At 35.1% G+C, this 25,355-nt stretch overlaps 3 protein-coding genes across 6 annotated transcripts in view; all 3 read right to left on the bottom strand.

The window, feature by feature from the left end:
* The window catches only part of LOC125268252 (NACHT, LRR and PYD domains-containing protein 12-like), a 66,990-nt gene that overhangs the window by 2,402 nt on the left and 39,233 nt on the right, over positions 1-25,355 (bottom strand). The gene's annotated exons all lie outside the window — the stretch shown is intronic.
* LOC125268253 lies at positions 6,427-16,752 on the bottom strand. 2 transcript variants are annotated; one of them, XM_048190310.1, is made up of 15 exons: positions 16,657-16,752; positions 16,008-16,102; positions 15,836-15,895; positions 15,538-15,751; positions 15,324-15,399; positions 12,347-12,687; positions 12,146-12,219; positions 11,942-12,033; positions 11,500-11,697; positions 11,315-11,401; positions 10,968-11,221; positions 10,728-10,856; positions 10,076-10,210; positions 9,834-9,948; positions 6,427-7,646 (listed from the first exon to the last, which is right to left on the bottom strand). In XM_048190310.1, the coding sequence occupies exons 1-15, from the start codon at positions 16,666-16,668 to the stop codon at positions 7,429-7,431; spliced, it is 2,100 nt and encodes a 699-aa protein (XP_048046267.1). In that variant the 5' UTR covers positions 16,669-16,752; the 3' UTR covers positions 6,427-7,428. The 2 variants fall into 2 exon arrangements, with proteins under 2 accessions (XP_048046267.1, XP_048046266.1); XM_048190309.1 differs by lacking the exon at positions 16,657-16,752 and having other exon boundaries at positions 16,008-16,389.
* On the bottom strand, positions 17,384-24,701 carry LOC125268254. 2 transcript variants are annotated; one of them, XM_048190311.1, is made up of 13 exons: positions 24,320-24,701; positions 24,148-24,207; positions 23,850-24,063; positions 23,636-23,711; positions 20,658-20,998; positions 20,457-20,530; positions 20,253-20,344; positions 19,811-20,008; positions 19,626-19,712; positions 19,279-19,532; positions 19,035-19,163; positions 18,383-18,517; positions 17,384-18,255 (listed from the first exon to the last, which is right to left on the bottom strand). In XM_048190311.1, the coding sequence occupies exons 1-13, from the start codon at positions 24,433-24,435 to the stop codon at positions 18,121-18,123; spliced, it is 1,911 nt and encodes a 636-aa protein (XP_048046268.1). In that variant the 5' UTR covers positions 24,436-24,701; the 3' UTR covers positions 17,384-18,120. The 2 variants fall into 2 exon arrangements, 1 of the variants encoding a protein (XP_048046268.1); XR_007184856.1 differs by having other exon boundaries at positions 18,141-18,255; positions 19,066-19,163.

The following is a 25,355-nucleotide window of genomic DNA, read 5'->3' as shown; positions in this document are numbered from 1 at the left end:
AATATTGTCACACTATAGCAACGCTCTCCCACATATTTTGCTATTATAACTGCGCTTATTTCCGTCGTTGGTATAAGTTGCAGTGGGTGGTAATAGACAAGAAATGTACAGTTTTCTAGCATCTTGCTGATAAAGTTTCTTTAGTCGCTCGTCAAACCTTACAGCCTGAACCCTGTAGGAGTTCCTCCCTTACACTCCCGAAACATTCAGAGAAAAGCTTCAAAGATTTAAAGGCCATATTGCAGGTTAGAGCTTCAGTGATTCAATGTATACAAAAATAATGTAGGAAACAGATTTTCTTGAAAAAACACGTATAAATATGCTACTTGGAGTTGTTTTTTGTGAGAGAATTTTACTTCCGCATCTGAAAAATGCCAAATCAGAAGTGACGTAACTCAAGGGAGCGCGATCAATATAAACAATAGGAAAACAATGGATTGCAATGACAGTTCGGACGCTGAGGAAACTGTAAATGTTTATTCATACTCGTATAACAGACCACAGCCATACAATTAGCCTGCTGTGTGTTTAAGAGAGCAGCGACAGGCCAGGATTAGACAGAATAACAGTCAAAAGAGACAAATTGAGCTGTTGTGTGAGGAGAAGCAGTGGAGAACAGGGCCGAGACCAATGTTAGCTTAACTAACGATATGTGCTCAGATCACAATATTGTACAGATTATTATCATGAATCAGGCAATAGCAAAGCTATTGGTCATCTAGGAGTAACCTTATTGATTACTAATAACAGAAACTAATACGTTAATATCCGTCCACACTGATATTATGTGATATAGCGGTTTCTCATCACGACTGATTTGGTAATGTTAGCAAATGAAAAACAAACAAACAAAAAAAACAAGACTCACGGTGCACAATTCACGTTTTCATCTCTCTGACGGATCCGTGATCATGTCTCCCGCCGGCGGCCGAACATAAGTAGTGTTACTGTATGTGTTTCATGTTATCCTTTATTCATTAATTCTGTGTTATGAGTTTATTCCGTGCCCATTCACTGATAGTGTGAGGATGCATATGACACCATGATTATAGTTGAGTGAACTTGAATGTACATACATGGCATGAATGAAATCAGAGTATTTACATTACCAGCACATAATTGAAAACTGTTTTGTGTGAGTGTGAGACTGTATGCATGTGTACATAATTTGTATTTATTAGTGTTGAAATTATTCAAGTAAAAACAGTGAAGAAGCATCGCGTGTGTAAGTTTATTCATTTAATATAATCAGTAGTATTTAAATGTTGAACAAATGATGTAAAAAATAAAAACGGCATTAATTAGCGCCACTGCATCATGTGACCCTTACAAAGCTGGATGTTGGTATTCAGATACTCAGATGTTCAGCCACAAATCTTTTCATCATTTATTATTTAAAGCGTTATTAAAGTGAAAACCATTATAATTATTTAACACCACAGTGTGTGTTACTGGTTCACAGGGAGTGTGTTTCTATAAACACATTTTGATTTCGGTTTTTGTCTTGTGATGATTCAAGGCGAGTAATTAGAAACCTTTATTTCTTCAGATATGAATCAAGTGCTGATTCAGCTGTAAAGACTATAAAGTCATTATTTAAATCAATGTTAGTTTAATGTGTTCAATAAGAGTGTAGGGGTCAAAGTTCATCATGCTGAATTCAACCATAAAGCATCATAAAGCACAACTGTGTCATCATTCAGCTCAGATCAGTTCAGTTCAGTTCAGTGTGAAATCACTGAATGATCCTCAAAGTTCATCAATGATCAGCTTCATTCAGCTGTGAGCAGCTCTACAGAAAGAAACTGTGTCATCATTCAGCTCAGTTCAGAGTTCATTCAGTTCAAGATCAGGACTGATGGAGTTCATCAGTTATCAATCAAACCTGAATAAGCTCTTATGAAGCGTCACTGATATCACTCAGATCAATATAAGAGTCTTTTAAACTCCAGCCGAGCTCAAGATCACAGTGGCATTGAGAAAAAGATGTTCTGATGCTGGTTTAAGAGTCAAAAGTGATGCTGAAGATGTTACTGAAACTCAACTATAGTGAGAAATCTCTCAAAGCCTCCTAAAGAGTGTGTGTGTTACTGCCCCCTAGAGGAACATGATGAAGCTGATCTGACTGAGACTGATACTCAAACATTAATACATTCATACAGTGTTCAATCTCATCTTCACAGGGAGTGTCTTGATACTTGCACCTGAAAGATCATCTACATTCATATATTTATGTCGTTTGTAACTCAGGATTAACCCTAAACCATGTGACGTGGGTGACACAAACATTTGAGAGGCTGTGGGGAGAGGCAGGGGAAGTTTGGCTCTCATTTCTCGGTTTCATGTTGAAAGTTGTGAATATTTAGATATATTGACTTTGTTCATAAATGTGTTCATCTTACGGGCAGCATTTAAAACAGCATGAAGTGTGAAATTTACTGACCTTCTGATAAAAGTTGATATATTTCACATATTTACCATATCTGGAGGGGACTTACATGTTTAAAAGCTGTTGTTGAGTGTTATCTTATTACGTTTATGTTGAAGTTTCATGAATTTAAAATGATTAGCCTGTAAATGTTTGTTTCACCCGCGTCACGTTGCCCGTTTGGGGTATAAATCAGCTGAAAACACAACGCTTGTTTGGCAATGCGTGTCACAACATTATAGCCAGATTTATTCTCTCATAACTTTAAACACTGAACAATAAGTATAATGCTTATTTATGAATATATTGTATAATATCTAATACGCAAGTTTCTAGGCCCTATAAATGATCAATATGACCAAAACTTTGCTGAAAAACTTGTTGTTCATGTAGTGATATGAACTCAAGTATTGTTGATCATTAATATCATTAGTTATCATTTGTTAAATATGGTTGTTGTGTTAAATGAATATGAAAATATATTTGCATATAGTGCTGTGCTATGGAAGTAATTTAATGCCAAATGTTTTTGAATTAAAAAAGCTTGTTGAATTACAATAATTGAAAAAAATATGAATTGCATTAACCGTGCTTGCATTTTAATGCATTGAATTGCTTGTTGAATTAAAATCATTTTAAAAAAATCCATTGCATTAACTGTGCTTGCATTTTAATGCATTGAATTTTTAAGTCTTGCATTAAATTCAACATGGTTGTATATTTAAGCAATGAATATTTCAGTTCAAAAACAGATTTTCATTATCAAAAATTCAAGAATCCTATTCACTTTTCAGATTTCACTTCCAAAATATTCGATCTGTTTAAAAATACAACCTATAATATTCAACAGGCAAGTTTCAGACCATTTATTTCGCTTTACAAATTCGCTTCCACAAATTCAGTGGTTCAAATTCGACAGTAAATTCAACCTTTCACATCCGGGAACAGCAGGAAAATCAGTGGATTACCGAGCATAATCTCATCTGCAGTAAGTCGTCTTCGCCAGCAGGAGGTGCAAGCGCGTCTTGACAAGCACCAAAGCAATAGAGACGAGAGGCCTTCATAACACGTCATTTGCCGAAATGGACCGAGCGGTGAGTAAAAGTTATGATTTTATTGGTCATTATACTGTATTTATATGCGTAAAAGGTTGATTAAGACCCAAATCATTGTTTACTCAAGTGTCTAAGTGATTCCTCTTTACCCCGAGTACACAAACACCTTTTTTTTTACTGTAAAGGTGATATAATGTGATAAATATAAATCCAGAATTCTCTTGCCTTTGGTTTTTATATACATTTTTAGTAAAACCACTGTAATATGCTGAAACAGAGAGTGTATTGTTTGGTTATGCCACTATGACAGGATACTAAATAGCACCATTTTTATATAGCACCATTAAATACAACCCAATCGCAATTATAAAATAAATAAATATAAATAAATAGGACTTCTCTCTGCTATGACCAGGGCTTTGTTTCTCAAAAGCATCGTAGGCCCAAGTAGATCGTAGAACCATTGTCAACACTCACGATGCTTTAACGATGTGTTTAAAATAATCATTATTTAAATGTGTGTTTAAGTGCAGTGTTTGTTCATTGTAGGATATTATTTTACTTTCATGTATCTGGCCAGCAATACTGAGGTATTTAACATGTCATTTTATATAATTCCCTTTAGCAATTGCTTTTGGATTATGTTTTGGAAAGACTCCGTTCACGCTTGGAAAATGCTGTTGGACGCCTGCCCCTTGACATGGACTACCTGGAGTTTATCTGCTCTCAAGAATTGGTCTTTTTAAGTGCTGTGTCCAATTTAGTTACCATCCCACCTGATATTTTCGGGGGCATCACAGAACTGCTCAGACAAGTTCGACTAAACCTGTCAGACGGGGAGACGTGCACTTCGACTATTCTGCAGGAGTCAGGGTCGATGGGACGGCCACGTCTTCTAATCTCACCGAATTATATCACCAATCTCCTGGACATGAACTTTTCTGTTCCAACCATTGCTCGCATCATTGGAGTAAGTACACGCACAGTATTCAGACGAATGGCTGAATGTAACCTCTCCATTCGGGCACGATATAGCACTCTCACGGACGAAGAGTTAGATGATTGTGTGACAGATGTAAAGCAACACATGCCTCAGTGTGGATACAGAATGATGAGAGCAGCTTTAAAGGCGCGAGGACACCAAGTGCAGTTTGGCCGGGTCAGGGCAGCAATGCACCGAGTTGATACAGTGGGAGTCATGTCCCGAATGGCACAATTGGGCTGCGTGGTACGAAGGACCTATTCAGTGTCAGGTCCTAGGTCAATAATGCACATTGACACCAACCATAAATTGATTCGGTATGTTTGTCAGGCTTGTTTACTCAGTTATTGCATGTTGCAGTCATTATCAGAAAGATATGACTGCTTTTTTTTAACACATTTGCATGATATTTTTGTTTCAGCTACAATATAGTCATCTTCGGGGGTGTGGATGGCTTTTCACGCAAGGTAATGCCCACTCTTAACTAATTTTTAACTTATCTATATTCACTATCCAGAAAATAATTTCCTCTGTTTAATAGGTCATGTACCTTGGAGCTGCATCTAATAACCTTGCTACAACTACCTTGGATTTTTTTCAAGAAGCAGTGGAGACATTTGGCTTCCCTCTCAGGTAGGCTACATGTCAGTAAGAATTGGATGATCTTGTCATAATATTCAGTTTAGTTCAAGTTCAGTAAATGTAATGATCGACACTTTTAATCATCCTTTTAATCAGCTTTTCTACATTAAGGCACGAAAGCAACGTTTGCGTTATATTTGTTTTTTTTTTAGCGGGTACTCTTTACACGTGTACAACGTGTTTTTTTTTTTTCTATGGCAAACAAAATTTGCTGCAGCGTTTGTTTCCTTAACTTTCCGTGTCTAGTAGCCTACAACTTGCTGCCATACTGGATTTGTCCTCTTTTACGTCATACTCCGGGATTCCTCCTATTTAAGGCACACTCACATCAAAATCTATTATAACGCATTGTAGTCTGTGTGTTTACCTGGCCACAGATTAAGTGTAATAAGTATAAATTAATACTTTTCAAAGTAAACATATGATTTTATTTGTTTGCAAAACTCGACATTTAGGCTTGATTTCACAGATTAAGCCAGAATTAGGCCTTAGTTCAATTTAAGCAGCTTTTATAAATGTGACTTAAAAAGATTATTAAAAACATACTGTTGTGAATCTTAAGACAAAACAGTTGCACTGACATATGTTAAGATATTCCAGTGCAAGTTGCTTTCAGTTTAAACAGCTCAAATATTTATTTTAGTCTAGGACTACATTAAGCCTTGTCTGTGAAACTGTCTATGAATTTTACATCGAGTAATTTAATATTTCTGAGAAATTCGTTTCAATCTCTATGCTTAAACACCCATGTTCTTAGGGTACGAGGAGATCAGGGTGTCGAAAATGTGGACGTGGCTCGCCTGATGTTCACAGTTCGTGGGACAGAAAGGGGAAGTTTTATTTCAGGAAAGAGCGTCCACAATCAGCGGTGAGTTAAAATTGTGTTTTGTTGAAAATATATATATATATTTTTTTTTATGATTTATCAACCTGTACATAACATATGCCTAAAAATGTTAGATTCAATTGACATATAACTTTTCATTTCAGTATTGAGAGGTTGTGGAGAGACGTCTGGTCATCAGTGACAAATGTCTACTACGATGTTCTACATGCTTTGGAAGAAGGTGGCCACCTTGATATTTCTGACCTTACTCATCTGTTCTGTTGCCACTATGTATTTCTCCCACGGCTTCAAGATGATCTCAACCTTTTCCGAAACACCTGGGACAATCACCCAATACGCACAGAGGGTAATATGACTCCTAACCAGCTGTGGGTGATGGGAAGTGTCCGCAATGCTGTACCTGAGCCTGACATAGAGGTATGTTTGTGGATTTTTACAGTAAAAAAAACAAAAAACAAAAAAACAACTTTGATTAATCACACTGTATTTAATACAAGATATTCAATACAGTTTTTGTACTGTATTGATGCTACTTATTCTATGTTCAGAACTGTAATTGGGATGTCATTTGTGATATTAAATGCTCTATATTTTTAAGGGATTAAGCATACCACACATAGACTGGGAGAGTAGTGGACTGAGTGTTGATGCACATTCCAGTATTGTTGTGCCTCAAACCGAATGTCCGCTGACTAATGAGCAAATGGAAGCACTCAGAGAAACTGTAGACCCCAAAGGACCCTCACAGACTTTTGGCTGGGACATCTATCTAGCTGCACTTCATTTTTGCCAATCAGTTCTTATGGAATAACTGTGATTTTCATCTTCTGTTTTGCAGAGGCAGAATTCTATCAGTAGCAATTAAGAAATAATTAATATTTGGACTCAACAATACGTTAAAATGAATGAATAAAAAAGCCTGCATGTAAGAATTGTTGTTTCTGTGTAATTTGTACTTTTTTGTTTGATTTGACACTTCCTTTAGTTAGTGATAAGCACAGTGGATTATGGATTTTTTTTATTTTTTGTTCAAGAATTGACTTATTGCTTAGATTTAATATTTGTACTCCCATTGAACATGTTCAAACATACATTTTACATAAATTCAAATACTTTAAAAGAATAAAGTACTTGATGATACTTTGCAAAATCTGACAAGCTATGGAACAACTGTCATTCAACATTTCTTTACCACTGCATGAGAAGATCCATTGTGGAACAATGTAAGCTTACAATGTCAGAGACTGCATGTACATAACATTAACCCATTACTTAACAATGGAATGTACTATCTTATAGCATAGTATCAAAACATAACAGCATGATCAACAAGCATTATGTACAAAGCAATCCTAAAAAGAAAAAAACTTGTAAGCTGGATTTTAACAAAGCATTGGTCGTAAGTGCAGTAACAGCATCTAATAAAAGTGTATATCACTGTGTAACAAATGTAACATGTACATGTGTCTGAAAATTACACATGGCCAAAACCATACTTGCAAGTGCCAATGCACATCATCAAGTCCTTTGTGAAGGACTGGAAATTGTTGTAGTGCCCTGGTAGTCGGAGAACACAGAAGCAGGTAGAGGATTTTGGGAGATCACTTTTCACAATTTCCACAGCCATATTTGCCTCCATCCGCTCCCATCCGACCCAGAACTTCAGAAGGTTTTTTAAGTCCTTGCTGGATGCTGAAATAACAGAAGTTATAATTCTCTTATCGTTTACTCACTCTTTCAGAAAAACAAACTGTTGTCTTTCACTTGTGATATTTGTGATAAGATCTATATAATGGAATTTCAGAGGGTCTAAAGATGTAAGTTTCAAAACAGGACATAAAAAATTGGGTAACACTTTATAGTAAATTTAATAAAACCTAAATAAGCATTATATAATGATCAAATCATGAATTCACATAGCTAGAAATATAAGATGTGCTTATTAAAGGGATAGTTCACCCCTAAATTCAAACTGTTCATCATATAAAGCGACCAAGCCCCTTGAACTAAACTGCTTTATTCCTATGGATTAGTTTTACGATCTCTATAAACTTTTTGAAGCATCTAATTGGTAGTTAAATAGATGTCAGCAGAGGGACAGAAATCTTTCAGATTTCATCAAAAAGATCTTCATTTGTGTTTACAATATGAACTACAGTGTTATGGGTTTGGAACGACATAAGGGTAATTAATGACAGAATTTAAATTTTTGGGTGAACTAACACTAACTAATGAACTTATGAAACATTACATGTTGATTTATTAACAGATCATTATTTAATGTAAATTAAAATGCTAACATGTCATTAAACTTCCAATTCATATGATTAGCACTTGTTGTAAATCTACAAATGTCATTAAACTCCAGTTCATATATTACCTAATGCACTTTTTTACACTTACAAATGTACAAATGCAAAAAGGCATTTTTATAGCTATGAGTGATGTGGATGTTCAAGAGAAAATTGAAGAATATAAGAATGACGGGTCACACTTTATATTAGGTGTCTTAAACTACTTGTGAACTTGCGTCATAAAATATTTTGTACAATGTACATATTGTGTTCATGTTCTATTGAAAACACACTAGCTGCAATTGAGGTGGGATACGGGTAAGGTTAGGGACAGGTTTGTTGGTATGGGTATAGCTTTAAGAGTTGGTAAAGGGGTCTAATCTTAACTAATCACCCTTTAAGTGTTGTTACAGTAGCTATAAGTCCAATGCACATAAAGGTAGTAAATGACTAATAGTAAACATTTATAAACATTTACAAATTATGAATATTTTCAACTTTAGATTGGGCAGAGCAAAAACATGAACGTAATAATTTAATGATTGGTAAAAAATACACACCACAACAAAAGAAGAGCAAATTTATGACCTTACAGGCTGTGATTATGAAATAATATGTAATTTAAATTGCATGATCATATAAATTCAAAGTTTAATGACATTTGTAAGCACTTCAATTTACAGTAAATAATCTGTTAATCATTATTTAACGTCTAATAAGTAAACATTAACAAGCACATTATCTCAAATTTCTAGCTATGTGAATATACAATATATTAAAGGGTTCCTAATATGCTTTTTCACTTTTTCAATTTTAGTTAGTGCGCAATGTAGCTGTTTGAACATAAAAAAAAATATCTGCAAGTTTGCAAAGCTCAAAGTTCACACCAAAGGGAGACATTTTATTTTACAGAATCCCCTTTTTGGAACTACAACGAATGGCTTGTTTGGATTACAACATATTTTTTCAGGCTTTATGAAGTCATAATGTTACTCATTTAAAAAACCTCCGCCCACAGAATACGCAAAAAAAGGAAACAAGGCCTGGTTGAGCTGCATTAGAGAAGACAGTGCTGGTGCTATGTCAAATAAACACTTTTTCCACAACGTTTCATAAACTCATTTGTTTGACCTTCCTAAGTCTGACAAACTTTAGAGTAGTGAGAATTTATTCAGAAAACTGTTCATGAACATTATAACCCCATTATATGTGTGTAGCACATTTTATGGAAAACTGCTTCCAGAACCTTAGAGAGTAAAGTGCAGCTACGCATAAAAACTTCTCCTAAAAGATGGAGCAGTTCCCATTTACTCTGGTGTTTATGGATCACAACTTGTGTAATGTCTTTTTATTTATAGTTGCGTTTTCTATTAACAGTTCTAAAAAGTTATATGTTGTTGCTGCAATGTAAACAAAGAGAAAAGCTTTGCCTCTGCTCACCTGCAAGCCATTATTAATGTTTGAAAAATGAGACATGAAAGAATAGCTTCTTACATTAGGCTTCTTACACTTGGACTTCAACTGCTAATTAAAAAAAAAACTCAATAAGAACTCTGTTGAACTCTTCAAACTCTGAGGCATATACCTGTCTCAATGAACTGCTTTAAATACCCTGTGATCCGTTCCTTTGTGTCAGCTGAGTATTCGTCATCATCTTCGTCATCACTCTCTCTAGGCCAGGAGATATGGGAAAGCAGCATCTAAACAAGCAACAGAATGAGAGTCTAAAATCAGTTTTGTATTCATGTTTGTCAAAAAAAATGGCTATTGATATCCTGTTTAAGGGAAAAACCATTTGTAGTCCTCTTATCGAGAAGAAAGCCTTACTTCAGGAGTGCATGAATCCTCTGATTCCTTGGGGAAGAATACCACATCCTTCCTCTCAGTTAGAAGAGGCCAAACAAAAGTGTCTTTCAGTCCTCGTTTGATTTGTTTGATTTGGCGTGTTCTTCTCCCGAGAACCTACAAAATACAAATAAATGGAAAAAATAAATTAATTAGATTAAAATTTCAACAGACAGAACAAGTACCTAAAGAAAAATTTCACAACAGAGCATGTTGCTCTTGCTGTACTGCTGTTATTATAATGAGAATTTTACATTCTTATACAAAGAACATAACCACAGACTGAAAATTCACACAATGGAAGAAAAATTGAATAAACAAAATCACAGAAGGGCAAAGTTGGGCACAGCATCAATTATGACCTGCTGCCTCAAAGAACTTTACAGTTATAAATTAAAAGAATCAGGATACTACATAACATACATTATATAGCTCTGTTTAAAAGATCATATATACAATCTAAACAGTAAATGAGTAAAAAACTATTCTTATACTTGTGTAACAGTGTCATTAGAAGCATAATAAAAAATGCATTACCATGTATTCAAGTAAATTAGTTGCAAAATATAATTGAAATGCATAGAAATAAGGGCACTTTCCGTTGTCACAGATACTATCTACAAATTTTAATTACCGCATGTGACAACAGACGTTCGTAGAGCCACCTTCTATTTTCTTCTGTTGGACCAGGAAGATCCCAAGACAAACACAGTTCCAGGACTTTATTAGACTGATCATTATTCAATGGAGACTGTCCACTGAGCTAAAAAAATATGTATAACACACACACACACACACACACACCAGCAACAACATTAAATTCCAAATAGGTAAAACCATTTTCCAAACCATTTTCCAGTATACATATACACACCAAGTTGATGGTCTCTCGTATGTCAACGTCTGGGCAGTCCTCCAATTGCAAAGTGGCAGTATCTTGAGAACCTTGAAGGAGAACATGAACAAAAGCTCTGCTAAGCCCTGCAAGACATGGGCCACCGTGCAGAAAGGAATGGCCTAGCATTCTCCCCGCTACTAAGAAGAGGTCACTTTCAATGAGGAATTGTGACGATGAGGGCACCAAGTGGTCTGGCTGTCCCTCAAAGAGGCAAGTAACTCCTGTGTTTCCTGTTAATTTAATTGTAAATCAGCATTAGGTAAATCCCATCAAAATAGTTATTCAAAGTGTACATTTTACAGTGCAACTAATAAACTGCATACCCAAATTCAAACTGAAACCATACTTCAGTTTTTCAAGAATTATAGAAAAAAAGTGCCTGGTGACGCCATCACCAACTGCAGCATCCCCTAAAATCAATAAACATACAGTAATTAAAGCTGACATCATGGATACACTATATGAGCTACATATTTTATAGCATAGTTTCATTTTCTCTAGGCTGTACCTTCAAGTTGACATTTAACAGGACATGCCCACTCTACATTTCTTTGCTTGTAGAAGTTGATCAGTTGCCTTTCCTGTTCTTCAGCACATGTTCTCAAGTCCATACACATTAAAAGAGGTTTCCCTGTCTCATGCAGTCTGAGAATTTCCTTTCTGTACAAGGTCGTAGCCACTTTTGGATCTGGATGGGTTTTCCAATCTGGTAAAAAAAAAAAAAAAAATTGCATTTATTCCAAAATCATGCAAAATCAAAAGAGCTCCGTTGCACATCAACAGAAGTGTAATTTTTTCCATCTCTACTTATTTACCATAAATTAAAGATAAACTATAAAAATAAAGACTTCTTTAGAATGTCAGCAATAGAACAATGTCAAAAACAGTCACATCATCCTCTTTTGCACTGTACAAAAAAAAAAAAGCCAAAGGAAAAACAATTTGATTACCATTATCCATGTATGAAAACTCAGCAGTGTCATTCACTTCATTATCCATACATGACAACTCAGCTGTGTTGTTATTTTCATCATCCATAGGTCTATAATTTAGGAAAGTGGAAAAAAATTAAAAATGCTGTTTCTAATATGAGGTAAAGAGTACATTTATAAATCAATTTCTTTTTCTGTTCATTTTCTGTCCGGCTTGCACACCTTTCCCCACATTCACTGGCATGAATTTCCAAGATGTCAAGGGGCATTTCTTCTTGACAAATAGGACAGCAAGCCTATAATATAGATATACAAACAAATTTCCTAACTTCAAAAAAATAATTTTTTAAAAACTTTTTTTGCCTCAGTTTGCAATTGACCTTTTGATTAAGCAAGAAATGCATGTATGCAGAGAGAATTTACCTGTACATTGCTCTTTTTCTCACTTTCCACATCATGTGCCTCATGCTGAGTTTCATCCTGACTTTCATTTCCATCTTCAACCACAACAACATCAGAACAAGTCTTAATGTGGTTTGTGAGGATCTGAAGTGGGTACAGTATTTTGCATTTTTTGCACATTGCCTTAGGCATATCTCGAAATGCTTCTGATGATGGTGGCAAGGGAGCGATATCTAGCTCATCTTGTAGTGGAGCTATATAGATGACAGAATTCTCCCCTATTTTGGAGGTTTTGATTAGCCTGCCTGTGTACCCACAGTCTGCAGGTGCCACAAGAGAGAGCTTCCGACTTCCCCAACCCCCTGAAAGTATAAACAACAAGTTTATATATATATATGGGATGCACCGATATGAAAATTTTGGCGATACGATAATTCTTTATATTTGAAAGCCGATAACCAATCCATTGGCCATTAAATCTAAATCAAAATTTTTATATAATTATTGAGAGCCAAACAAATGTCTCACCATTAAATAATTTAATTAAATAATTTGCCAGACTTGCGCTGCACATGTTGCATTAACTGTATTAACATATTTCAAGATATTCAAAACCATCATTGTGAACAGTGCACATCTGAAGTGTCTCAGCTGAGGGAAATAATCCATTATTTATTGGCTTTAATATATCAGCCAAATGTTCTTATCAGGCCGATAACAATAACATTAAGATATATATAGCCTACATACAGTGCTTAACAAATTTATTAGACAACCACACAATGTAAGGTTTGTGCCACAGCTGCCCAAAACTAACAGTATTGGTCATTACCAAAATAATTTATGTTTCTGTAATGTTAATCCACCAGCATGTGTAAGCTGAGCTCTTTAGTCGCAGTTGGCCAAGTCAAAGTCTAGACTGAATCCTATTGAACAAATTAGGTATTTAATGGATTCAAAGATACAGTAGATTGCACAAAAGTTTAATCAAAAGCAAGTATTTGGGAACAACTAGAAACTATATGGAAGTCATCAGAGACTGTGGAAAAGCACTGTACATAAAAAAAAAAAAAAACTTATCAGCTGTTATCAAGGTCAAAGGACTGCATACAAAATATTAAGTTTTTGGTTATTATGAGTGAATAAAGACTATTTAGTTGTTTCAGTTTGTTATTTGCCTAATAAATGACAATAGCATTGTCAACATAGTTTTAAACAAGTTTTTGACAGATTCCTAAAATATTTGTGTTTTCTCTTTATGGCAGGTGGTCTAATAAATTTGTTAAGCACTGTGTAGGGGTGTAACAGTTTTTGGCCTGAACCATCACGGTATGGACGTCACGGTTCAGTGCATAGTCAGATGATGAATACAGTCTGTCACAGGCGATCCACACTCTAATCCAGAAGGCACTGCACATGGTAATGTAACGCTGTTTACTAACCAGTAACCACCACAACAGGAAAAATAGCAAAGAAAAACAACAGACAATCTATGCATACGTGTAGTCTCGCAGCCAGTGCTTCAACCATGGAAAAACATCAATAAAACAGCCTGAAAATAATATCTTGCATATCATTACATTTACCTCAGGCAAGTCATTTAATGTCCACAGCATGTTAGTTTACTGGAGAAATTAACTCTAAAGGGAAGCATTTCACTAAATATATGCACTATATGAGCTTACATATTCATTAACTTTACTTTACCCATTAGTAATGTCTCAATTATTTAAAGGTACAATATTTTTTTGTCTGCTAGAGGTTGCCTATTCAAAACAAAGGCTTTGATTGATTGATCCTTTAACTGCTGGATGGTTTGTGTTGATAATTGACATGCAATTCATTTTAAAACTTATTGTATGATGGAGAAAATGCTGTATTACTGTTACTAAAAATAAAGCTACATCTGATTATGCCATGTTAGCTACTTCACAAAATAGTGTTTTTCTCTGAGGCGTGGTAAAGCATGGTACTCGCAAAAAATCAAGACAATTAGATTTAAACAATAAGACTAAACGTGTCGAGCTATATAACAATAATTAGTTTTTTGTCTATAAATGTATCAAAACAGTTGTTCCCTTGTCTATTAAAACATGTAAATATTAAAGCGTCTTTGGTGTTTCCAAGGTTTCTACAAAATAAAACCGGAAACCGAGGGTAACGCGGGAATGATGTCATTGACAGGCGACTCCTCACACGTCCCGGAGCCTTGGGTAGAACTGCAATTTTCTCACGATTTACAAATAGTTGGAAACATTTGGGATATTGTAAGTACTCAAGTGAACAAAATATATAACACTGGCCTAGTGATTTTTGGATATTTTACTGCAAAATACTTATATATTGCAGCTTTAATATATGTTTAAATAAATCTGTCATGAAAACAAGTTATGACAGTAACCATGTAAATTATTAAATTTCAAAGATGAAGTGGAGAAGTTAATGCAAAACCTGCCTTAAGTGCAATTTACATGTTTTTCTTTTTATTATTTATTTGAGTGTCGATTATTAAATCTAAAAATAAAAAGGCAACTGAATTTAATTGTTTGGGTTCTGTTAAAGGGATAGTTCACCCAAAAAATATAAAAGTTTATACAGGTTGGGAACAACATGAGGTTGAGTAAATGATGACAGAATTTTCATTTTTGGGTGAACTATCGCTTTAATATTATAGTAATGTGCAGGAAAGTGCTCTGGGTATAGTTTACTGCATAGCTGACTGTGACTTTGTGACTTCGATACCGAGGTTCATACCGAACAGTCATGTTTGAGTACCGTCACTCCCATAATATATATATATTTATATAGATGGATAGATAGATATTACATTTCCTAATAACACACTAAAGCAGATTTCTCTTATGGAACATCTAATGTGCATAACACTTCAGCACAGTACTGTTCTCTCTGTGTGTATGGATGTATGTATGTGTGTGTAATTTATTAACTAAATATTTAAACACTAGGTCAACCAGTTACTGAAGGCAATAAATATTACCTGATGCCTTATAAAGAAGCCAACCACCAGTTACCTCACCAAGTTTTGGATACAATTCGATGAGTTTATCACATAACTGTTAAAAAAAAGAAAAATAGAAAAGAAACAACTGTTAAAGATAACAGGATTATTTAATCTAGCTGCTATCGCTGCTCTGTATGACCATTCACAAAAATAAATATATGAACAGGTTCTCCTTGACATGGCACATTACCTCCTGATGAGTCATGTTTTCATCAAGAGTGGCAGTTCTGCGTCCAAGTCCTGCTTGTGTGTGGAGCAGTTGATCTGGACCACTTGGGGACCGCTCACATTGGGCTGGCAGCAGATGGAACATGACCTGAAATGGTTTTAGTTTAACGGGCACAGGACATGGTCCGGTGAAGCGCCGTTTTCCTCTACGATTTGAAAATAATCCAGGAAAGGACCTGTTTTAAAAATTGGAACATGGAGGTCAGAACAGACCTATGATTCATAATAAACCAGGAATGTAATATACAGTTTCTACTGACCTGGTCATTTCTGTTTGAACAGAAGATGGCCCCGGAGTTTGGCATCTGACATTAGATGATCTGACAAACCAAACAACAACAAAAAAATAAATTTAAAAAAAAAATCACAATTTCTATCACAATGTATGTGTTTCAATTTAATTAAAACGTTTGGGGGGAAAAAATGCAATACCTGTTTAGACCCTGACTCGTAGAAGGCCCATCAGCTTTTTCTTGTGTCAATAGTGACAAAAGGTGCCTTGCTGATCTCAGCACTTCATTGTCTCCCTTGTGAAACAAACACGACATGGATGGAAGATGGAAAGTAGCTTAACAAAATATTACGTCATCATAAATATCAAATTATTAATGTAGATACAGGACTGTGTTTCTGAAAAGCATCGTGAGTGTTGACAATGGTTCTACGATCTACTTGGGCCTACGATGCTTTTGAGAAACAAAGCCCTGGTCATAGCAGAGAGAAGTCCTATTTATTTATATTTATTTATTTTATAATTGCGATTGGGTTGTATTTAATGGTGCTATATAAAAATGGTGCTATTTAGTATCCTGTCATAGTGGCATAACCAGACAATACACTCTCTGTTTCAGCATATTACAGTGGTTTTACTAAAAATGTATATAAAAACCAAAGGCAAGAGAATTCTGGATTTATATTTATCACATTATATCACCTTTACAGTAAAAAAAAAAGGTGTTTGTGTACTCGGGGTAAAGAGGAATCACTTAGACACTTGAGTAAACAATGATTTGGGTCTTAATCAACCTTTTACGCATATAAATACAGTATAATGACCAATAAAATCATAACTTTTACTCACCGCTCGGTCCATTTCGGCAAATGACGTGTTATGAAGGCCTCTCGTCTCTATTGCTTTGGTGCTTGTCAAGACGCGCTTGCACCTCCTGCTGGCGAAGACGACTTTACTGCAGATGAGATTATGCTCGGTAATCCACTGATTTTCCTGCTGTTCCCGGATGTGAAAGGTTGAATTTACTGTCGAATTTGAACCACTGAATTTGTGGAAGCGAATTTGTAAAGCGAAATAAAATGGTCTGAAACTTGCCTGTTGAATATTATAGGTTGTATTTTTAAACAGATCGAATATTTTGGAAGTGAAATCTGAAAGGTGAATAGGATTCTTGAATTTTTGATAATGAAAATCTGTTTTTGAACAAATATTCATTGCTTAAATATACGACCATGTTGAATTTAAAGCAAGACTTAAAAATTCAATGCATTAAAATGCAAGCACAGTTAATGCAATGGATTTTTTTAAAATGATTGTAATTCAACAAGCAATTCAATGCATTAAAATGCAAGCACGGTTAATGCAATTCATATTTTTTTCAATTATTGTAATTCAACAAGCTTTTTTAATTCAAAAACATTTGGCATTAAATTACTTCCATACTGTGCAATGATGCCAAACATCACTTAGACCTGCAGACGCTGGCGGGTGACGCTAGAGGGCGATCGAGAGCCGCAGGACAGGAGCTTCATTACTAATATGCTTTTTCACTTTTTCAATTTTAGTTAGTGCGCAATGTAGCTGTTTGAACATAAAAAAAAATATCTGCAAGTTTGCAAAGCTCAAAGTTCACACCAAAGGGAGACATTTTATTTTACAGAATCCCCTTTTTGGAACTACAACGAATGGCTTGTTTGGATTACAACATATTTTTTCAGGCTTTATGAAGTCATAATGTTACTCATTTAAAAAACCTCCGCCCACAGAATACGCAAAAAAAGGAAACAAGGCCTGGTTGAGCTGCATTAGAGAAGACAGTGCTGGTGCTATGTCAAATAAACACTTTTTCCACAACGTTTCATAAACTCATTTGTTTGACCTTCCTAAGTCTGACAAACTTTAGAGTAGTGAGAATTTATTCAGAAAACTGTTCATGAACATTATAACCCCATTATATGTGTGTAGCACATTTTATGGAAAACTGCTTCCAGAACCTTAGAGAGTAAAGTGCAGCTACGCATAAAAACTTCTCCTAAAAGATGGAGCAGTTCCCATTTACTCTGGTGTTTATGGATCACAACTTGTGTAATGTCTTTTTATTTATAGTTGCGTTTTCTATTAACAGTTCTAAAAAGTTATATGTTGTTGCTGCAATGTAAACAAAGAGAAAAGCTTTGCCTCTGCTCACCTGCAAGCCATTATTAATGTTTGAAAAATGAGACATGAAAGAATAGCTTCTTACATTAGGCTTCTTACACTTGGACTTCAACTGCTAATTAAAAAAAAAACTCAATAAGAACTCTGTTGAACTCTTCAAACTCTGAGGCATATACCTGTCTCAATGAACTGCTTTAAATACCCTGTGATCCGTTCCTTTGTGTCAGCTGAGTATTCGTCATCATCTTCGTCATCACTCTCTCTAGGCCAGGAGATATGGGAAAGCAGCATCTAAACAAGCAACAGAATGAGAGTCTAAAATCAGTTTTGTATTCATGTTTGTCAAAAAAAATGGCTATTGATATCCTGTTTAAGGGAAAAACCATTTGTAGTCCTCTTATCGAGAAGAAAGCCTTACTTCAGGAGTGCATGAATCCTCTGATTCCTTGGGGAAGAATACCACATCCTTCCTCTCAGTTAGAAGAGGCCAAACAAAAGTGTCTTTCAGTCCTCGTTTGATTTGTTTGATTTGGCGTGTTCTTCTCCCGAGAACCTACAAAATACAAATAAATGGAAAAAATAAATTAATTAGATTAAAATTTCAACAGACAGAACAAGTACCTAAAGAAAAATTTCACAACAGAGCATGTTGCTCTTGCTGTACTGCTGTTATTATAATGAGAATTTTACATTCTTATACAAAGAACATAACCACAGACTGAAAATTCACACAATGGAAGAAAAATTGAATAAACAAAATCACAGAAGGGCAAAGTTGGGCACAGCATCAATTATGACCTGCTGCCTCAAAGAACTTTACAGTTATAAATTAAAAGAATCAGGATACTACATAACATACATTATATAGCTCTGTTTAAAAGATCATATATACAATCTAAACAGTAAATGAGTAAAAAACTATTCTTATACTTGTGTAACAGTGTCATTAGAAGCATAATAAAAAATGCATTACCATGTATTCAAGTAAATTAGTTGCAAAATATAATTGAAATGCATAGAAATAAGGGCACTTTCCGTTGTCACAGATACTATCTACAAATTTTAATTACCGCATGTGACAACAGACGTTCGTAGAGCCACCTTCTATTTTCTTCTGTTGGACCAGGAAGATCCCAAGACAAACACAGTTCCAGGACTTTATTAGACTGATCATTATTCAATGGAGACTGTCCACTGAGCTAAAAAAATATGTATAACACACACACACACACACACACACACACCAGCAACAACATTAAATTCCAAATAGGTAAAACCATTTTCCAAACCATTTTCCAGTATACATATACACACCAAGTTGATGGTCTCTCGTATGTCAACGTCTGGGCAGTCCTCCAATTGCAAAGTGGCAGTATCTTGAGAACCTTGAAGGAGAACATGAACAAAAGCTCTGCTAAGCCCTGCAAGACATGGGCCACCGTGCAGAAAGGAATGGCCTAGCATTCTCCCCGCTACTAAGAAGAGGTCACTTTCAATGAGGAATTGTGACGATGAGGGCACCAAGTGGTCTGGCTGTCCCTCAAAGAGGCAAGTAACTCCTGTGTTTCCTGTTAATTTAATTGTAAATCAGCATTATGTAAATCCCATCAAAATAGTTATTCAAAGTGTACATTTTACAGTGCAACTAATAAACTGCATACCCAAATTCAAACTGAAACCATACTTCAGTTTTTCAAGAATTATAGAAAAAAAGTGCCTGGTGACGCCATCACCAACTGCAGCATCCCCTAAAATCAATAAACATACAGTAATTAAAGCTGACATCATGGATACACTATATGAGCTACATATTTTATAGCATAGTTTCATTTTCTCTAGGCTGTACCTTCAAGTTGACATTTAACAGGACATGCCCACTCTACATTTCTTTGCTTGTAGAAGTTGATCAGTTGCCTTTCCTGTTCTTCAGCACATGTTCTCAAGTCCATACACATTAAAAGAGGTTTCCCTGTCTCATGCAGTCTGAGAATTTCCTTTCTGTACAAGGTCGTAGCCACTTTTGGATCTGGATGGGTTTTCCAATCTGGTAAAAAAAAAAAAAAAAATTGCATTTATTCCAAAATCATGCAAAATCAAAAGAGCTCCGTTGCACATCAACAGAAGTGTAATTTTTTCCATCTCTACTTATTTACCATAAATTAAAGATAAACTATAAAAATAAAGACTTCTTTAGAATGTCAGCAATAGAACAATGTCAAAAACAGTCACATCATCCTCTTTTGCACTGTACAAAAAAAAAAAAGCCAAAGGAAAAACAATTTGATTACCATTATCCATGTATGAAAACTCAGCAGTGTCATTCACTTCATTATCCATACATGACAACTCAGCTGTGTTGTTATTTTCATCATCCATAGGTCTATAATTTAGGAAAGTGGAAAAAAATTAAAAATGCTGTTTCTAATATGAGGTAAAGAGTACATTTATAAATCAATTTCTTTTTCTGTTCATTTTCTGTCCGGCTTGCACACCTTTCCCCACATTCACTGGCATGAATTTCCAAGATGTCAAGGGGCATTTCTTCTTGACAAATAGGACAGCAAGCCTATAATATAGATATACAAACAAATTTCCTAACTTCAAAAAAATAATTTTTTAAAAACTTTTTTTGCCTCAGTTTGCAATTGACCTTTTGATTAAGCAAGAAATGCATGTATGCAGAGAGAATTTACCTGTACATTGCTCTTTTTCTCACTTTCCACATCATGTGCCTCATGCTGAGTTTCATCCTGACTTTCATTTCCATCTTCAACCACAACAACATCAGAACAAGTCTTAATGTGGTTTGTGAGGATCTGAAGTGGGTACAGTATTTTGCATTTTTTGCACATTGCCTTAGGCATATCTCGAAATGCTTCTGATGATGGTGGCAAGGGAGCGATATCTAGCTCATCTTGTAGTGGAGCTATATAGATGACAGAATTCTCCCCTATTTTGGAGGTTTTGATTAGCCTGCCTGTGTACCCACAGTCTGCAGGTGCCACAAGAGAGAGCTTCCGACTTCCCCAACCCCCTGAAAGTATAAACAACAAGTTTATATATATATATGGGATGCACCGATATGAAAATTTTGGCGATACGATAATTCTTTATATTTGAAAGCCGATAACCAATCCATTGGCCATTAAATCTAAATCAAAATTTTTATATAATTATTGAGAGCCAAACAAATGTCTCACCATTAAATAATTTAATTAAATAATTTGCCAGACTTGCGCTGCACATGTTGCATTAACTGTATTAACATATTTCAAGATATTCAAAACCATCATTGTGAACAGTGCACATCTGAAGTGTCTCAGCTGAGGGAAATAATCCATTATTTATTGGCTTTAATATATCAGCCAAATGTTCTTATCAGGCCGATAACAATAACATTAAGATATATATAGCCTACATACAGTGCTTAACAAATTTATTAGACAACCACACAATGTAAGGTTTGTGCCACAGCTGCCCAAAACTAACAGTATTGGTCATTACCAAAATAATTTATGTTTCTGTAATGTTAATCCACCAGCATGTGTAAGCTGAGCTCTTTAGTCGCAGTTGGCCAAGTCAAAGTCTAGACTGAATCCTATTGAACAAATTAGGTATTTAATGGATTCAAAGATACAGTAGATTGCACAAAAGTTTAATCAAAAGCAAGTATTTGGGAACAACTAGAAACTATATGGAAGTCATCAGAGACTGTGGAAAAGCACTGTACATAAAAAAAAACAAAAAAAACTTATCAGCTGTTATCAAGGTCAAAGGACTGCATACAAAATATTAAGTTTTTGGTTATTATGAGTGAATAAAGACTATTTAGTTGTTTCAGTTTGTTATTTGCCTAATAAATGACAATAGCATTGTCAACATAGTTTTAAACAAGTTTTTGACAGATTCCTAAAATATTTGTGTTTTCTCTTTATGGCAGGTGGTCTAATAAATTTGTTAAGCACTGTGTAGGGGTGTAACAGTTTTTGGCCTGAACCATCACGGTATGGACGTCACGGTTCAGTGCATAGTCAGATGATGAATACAGTCTGTCACAGGCGATCCACACTCTAATCCAGAAGGCACTGCACATGGTAATGTAACGCTGTTTACTAACCAGTAACCACCACAACAGGAAAAATAGCAAAGAAAAACAACAGACAATCTATGCATACGTGTAGTCTCGCAGCCAGTGCTTCAACCATGGAAAAACATCAATAAAACAGCCTGAAAATAATATCTTGCATATCATTACATTTACCTCAGGCAAGTCATTTAATGTCCACAGCATGTTAGTTTACTGGAGAAATTAACTCTAAAGGGAAGCATTTCACTAAATATATGCACTATATGAGCTTACATATTCATTAACTTTACTTTACCCATTAGTAATGTCTCAATTATTTAAAGGTACAATATTTTTTGTCTGCTAGAGGTTGCCTATTCAAAACAAAGGCTTTGATTGATTGATCCTTTAACTGCTGGATGGTTTGTGTTGATAATTGACATGCAATTCATTTTAAAACTTATTGTATGATGGAGAAAATGCTGTATTACTGTTACTAAAAATAAAGCTACATCTGATTATGCCATGTTAGCTACTTCACAAAATAGTGTTTTTCTCTGAGGCGTGGTAAAGCATGGTACTCGCAAAAAATCAAGACAATTAGATTTAAACAATAAGACTAAACGTGTCGAGCTATATAACAATAATTAGTTTTTTGTCTATAAATGTATCAAAACAGTTGTTCCCTTGTCTATTAAAACATGTAAATATTAAAGCGTCTTTGGTGTTTCCAAGGTTTCTACAAAATAAACCGGAAACCGAGGGTAACGCGGGTATGACGCCATTGACAGGCGACTCCTCACACGTCCCGGAGCCTTGGGTAGAACTGCAATTTTCTCACGATTTACAAATAGTTGGAAACATTTGGGATATTGTAAGTACTCAAGTGAACAAAATATATAACACTGGCCTAGTGATTTTTGGATATTTTACTGCAAAATACTTATATATTGCAGCTTTAATATATGTTTAAATAAATCTGTCATGAAAACAAGTTATGACAGTAACCATGTAAATTATTAAATTTCAAAGATGAAGTGGAGAAGTTAATGCAAAACCTGCCTTAAGTGCAATTTACATGTTTTTCTTTTTATTATTTATTTGAGTGTCGATTATTAAATCTAAAAATAAAAAGGCAACTGAATTTAATTGTTTGGGTTCTGTTAAAGGGATAGTTCACCCAAAAAATATAAAAGTTTATACAGGTTGGGAACAACATGAGGTTGAGTAAATGATGACAGAATTTTCATTTTTGGGTGAACTATCGCTTTAATATTATAGTAATGTGCAGGAAAGTGCTCTGGGTATAGTTTACTGCATAGCTGACTGTGACTTTGTGACTTCGATACCGAGGTTCATACCGAACAGTCATGTTTGAGTACCGTCACTCCCATAATATATATATATTTATATAGATGGATAGATAGATATTACATTTCCTAATAACACACTAAAGCAGATTTCTCTTATGGAACATCTAATGTGCATAACACTTCAGCACAGTACTGTTCTCTCTGTGTGTATGGATGTATGTATGTGTGTGTAATTTATTAACTAAATATTTAAACACTAGGTCAACCAGTTACTGAAGGCAATAAATATTACCTGATGCCTTATAAAGAAGCCAACCACCAGTTACCTCACCAAGTTTTGGATACAATTCGATGAGTTTATCACATAACTGTTAAAAAAAAGAAAAATAGAAAAGAAACAACTGTTAAAGATAACAGGATTATTTAATCTAGCTGCTATCGCTGCTCTGTATGACCATTCACAAAAATAAATATATGAACAGGTTCTCCTTGACATGGCACATTACCTCCTGATGAGTCATGTTTTCATCAAGAGTGGCAGTTCTGCGTCCAAGTCCTGCTTGTGTGTGGAGCAGTTGATCTGGACCACTTGGGGACCGCTCACATTGGGCTGGCAGCAGATGGAACATGACCTGAAATGGTTTTAGTTTAACGGGCACAGGACATGGTCCGGTGAAGCGCCGTTTTCCTCTACGATTTGAAAATAATCCAGGAAAGGACCTGTTTTAAAAATTGGAACATGGAGGTCAGAACAGACCTATGATTCATAATAAACCAGGAATGTAATATACAGTTTCTACTGACCTGGTCATTTCTGTTTGAACAGAAGATGGCCCCGGAGTTTGGCATCTGACATTAGATGATCTGACAAACCAAACAACAACAAAAAAATAAATTTAAAAAAAAAATCACAATTTCTATCACAATGTATGTGTTTCAATTTAATTAAAACGTTTGGGGGGAAAAAATGCAATACCTGTTTAGACCCTGACTCGTAGAAGGCCCATCAGCTTTTTCTTGTGTCAATAGTGACAAAAGGTGCCTTGCTGATCTCAGCACTTCATTGTCTCCCTTGTGAAACAAACACGACATGGATGGAAGATGGAAAGTAGCTTAACAAAATATTACGTCATCATAAATATCAAATTATTAATGTAGATACAGGACTGTGTTTCTGAAAAGCATCGTGAGTGTTGACAATGGTTCTACGATCTACTTGGGCCTACGATGCTTTTGAGAAACAAAGCCCTGGTCATAGCAGAGAGAAGTCCTATTTATTTATATTTATTTATTTTATAATTGCGATTGGGTTGTATTTAATGGTGCTATATAAAAATGGTGCTATTTAGTATCCTGTCATAGTGGCATAACCAGACAATACACTCTCTGTTTCAGCATATTACAGTGGTTTTACTAAAAATGTATATAAAAACCAAAGGCAAGAGAATTCTGGATTTATATTTATCACATTATATCACCTTTACAGTAAAAAAAAAAAAGGTGTTTGTGTACTCGGGGTAAAGAGGAATCACTTAGACACTTGAGTAAACAATGATTTGGGTCTTAATCAACCTTTTACGCATATAAATACAGTATAATGACCAATAAAATCATAACTTTTACTCACCGCTCGGTCCATTTCGGCAAATGAACGTGTTATGAAGGCCTCTCGTCTCTATTGCTTTGGTGCTTGTCAAGACGCGCTTGCACCTCCTGCTGGCGAAGACGACTTACTGCAGATGAGATTATGCTCGGTAATCCACTGATTTTCCTGCTGTTCCCGGATGTGAAAGGTTGAATTTACTGTCGAATTTGAACCACTGAATTTGTGGAAGCGAATTTGTAAAGCGAAATAAAATGGTCTGAAACTTGCCTGTTGAATATTATAGGTTGTATTTTTAAACAGATCGAATATTTTGGAAGTGAAATCTGAAAAGTGAATAGGATTCTTGAATTTTTGATAATGAAAATCTGTTTTTGAACAAATATTCATTGCTTAAATATACGACCAT

This window comes from Megalobrama amblycephala, linkage group LG5 (assembly GCF_018812025.1).
Source record: "Megalobrama amblycephala isolate DHTTF-2021 linkage group LG5, ASM1881202v1, whole genome shotgun sequence".
Classification (NCBI taxonomy): domain Eukaryota; kingdom Metazoa; phylum Chordata; class Actinopteri; order Cypriniformes; family Xenocyprididae; genus Megalobrama; species Megalobrama amblycephala.
Note: the sequence above shows the minus strand (reverse complement) of the source record. Positions and strands in the feature narration are given on the sequence as shown.

Bases quoted from the DNA above. Each gene is read 5' to 3' on its own strand.
- LOC125268254 (XM_048190311.1), bottom strand. From the start codon at position 24,435: ATGTCGTGTTTGTTTCACAAGGGAGACAATGAAGTGCTGAGATCAGCA. The intron at 20,531-20,657 runs GTAAATTCTCTC...TCTATATTATAG, and splicing joins AGAAAAAGAGCAATGTACAG to GCTTGCTGTCCTATTTGTCA. The intron at 20,009-20,252 runs GTAATCAAATTG...TTTTTTTACCAG, and splicing joins GTTTTCATACATGGATAATG to ATTGGAAAACCCATCCAGAT.
- LOC125268253 (XM_048190309.1), bottom strand. From the start codon at position 16,123: ATGTCGTGTTTGTTTCACAAGGGAGACAATGAAGTGCTGAGATCAGCA. The intron at 12,220-12,346 runs GTAAATTCTCTC...TCTATATTATAG, and splicing joins AGAAAAAGAGCAATGTACAG to GCTTGCTGTCCTATTTGTCA. The intron at 11,222-11,314 runs GTATGCAGTTTA...TTAAATTAACAG, and splicing joins TGGTTTCAGTTTGAATTTGG to GAAACACAGGAGTTACTTGC.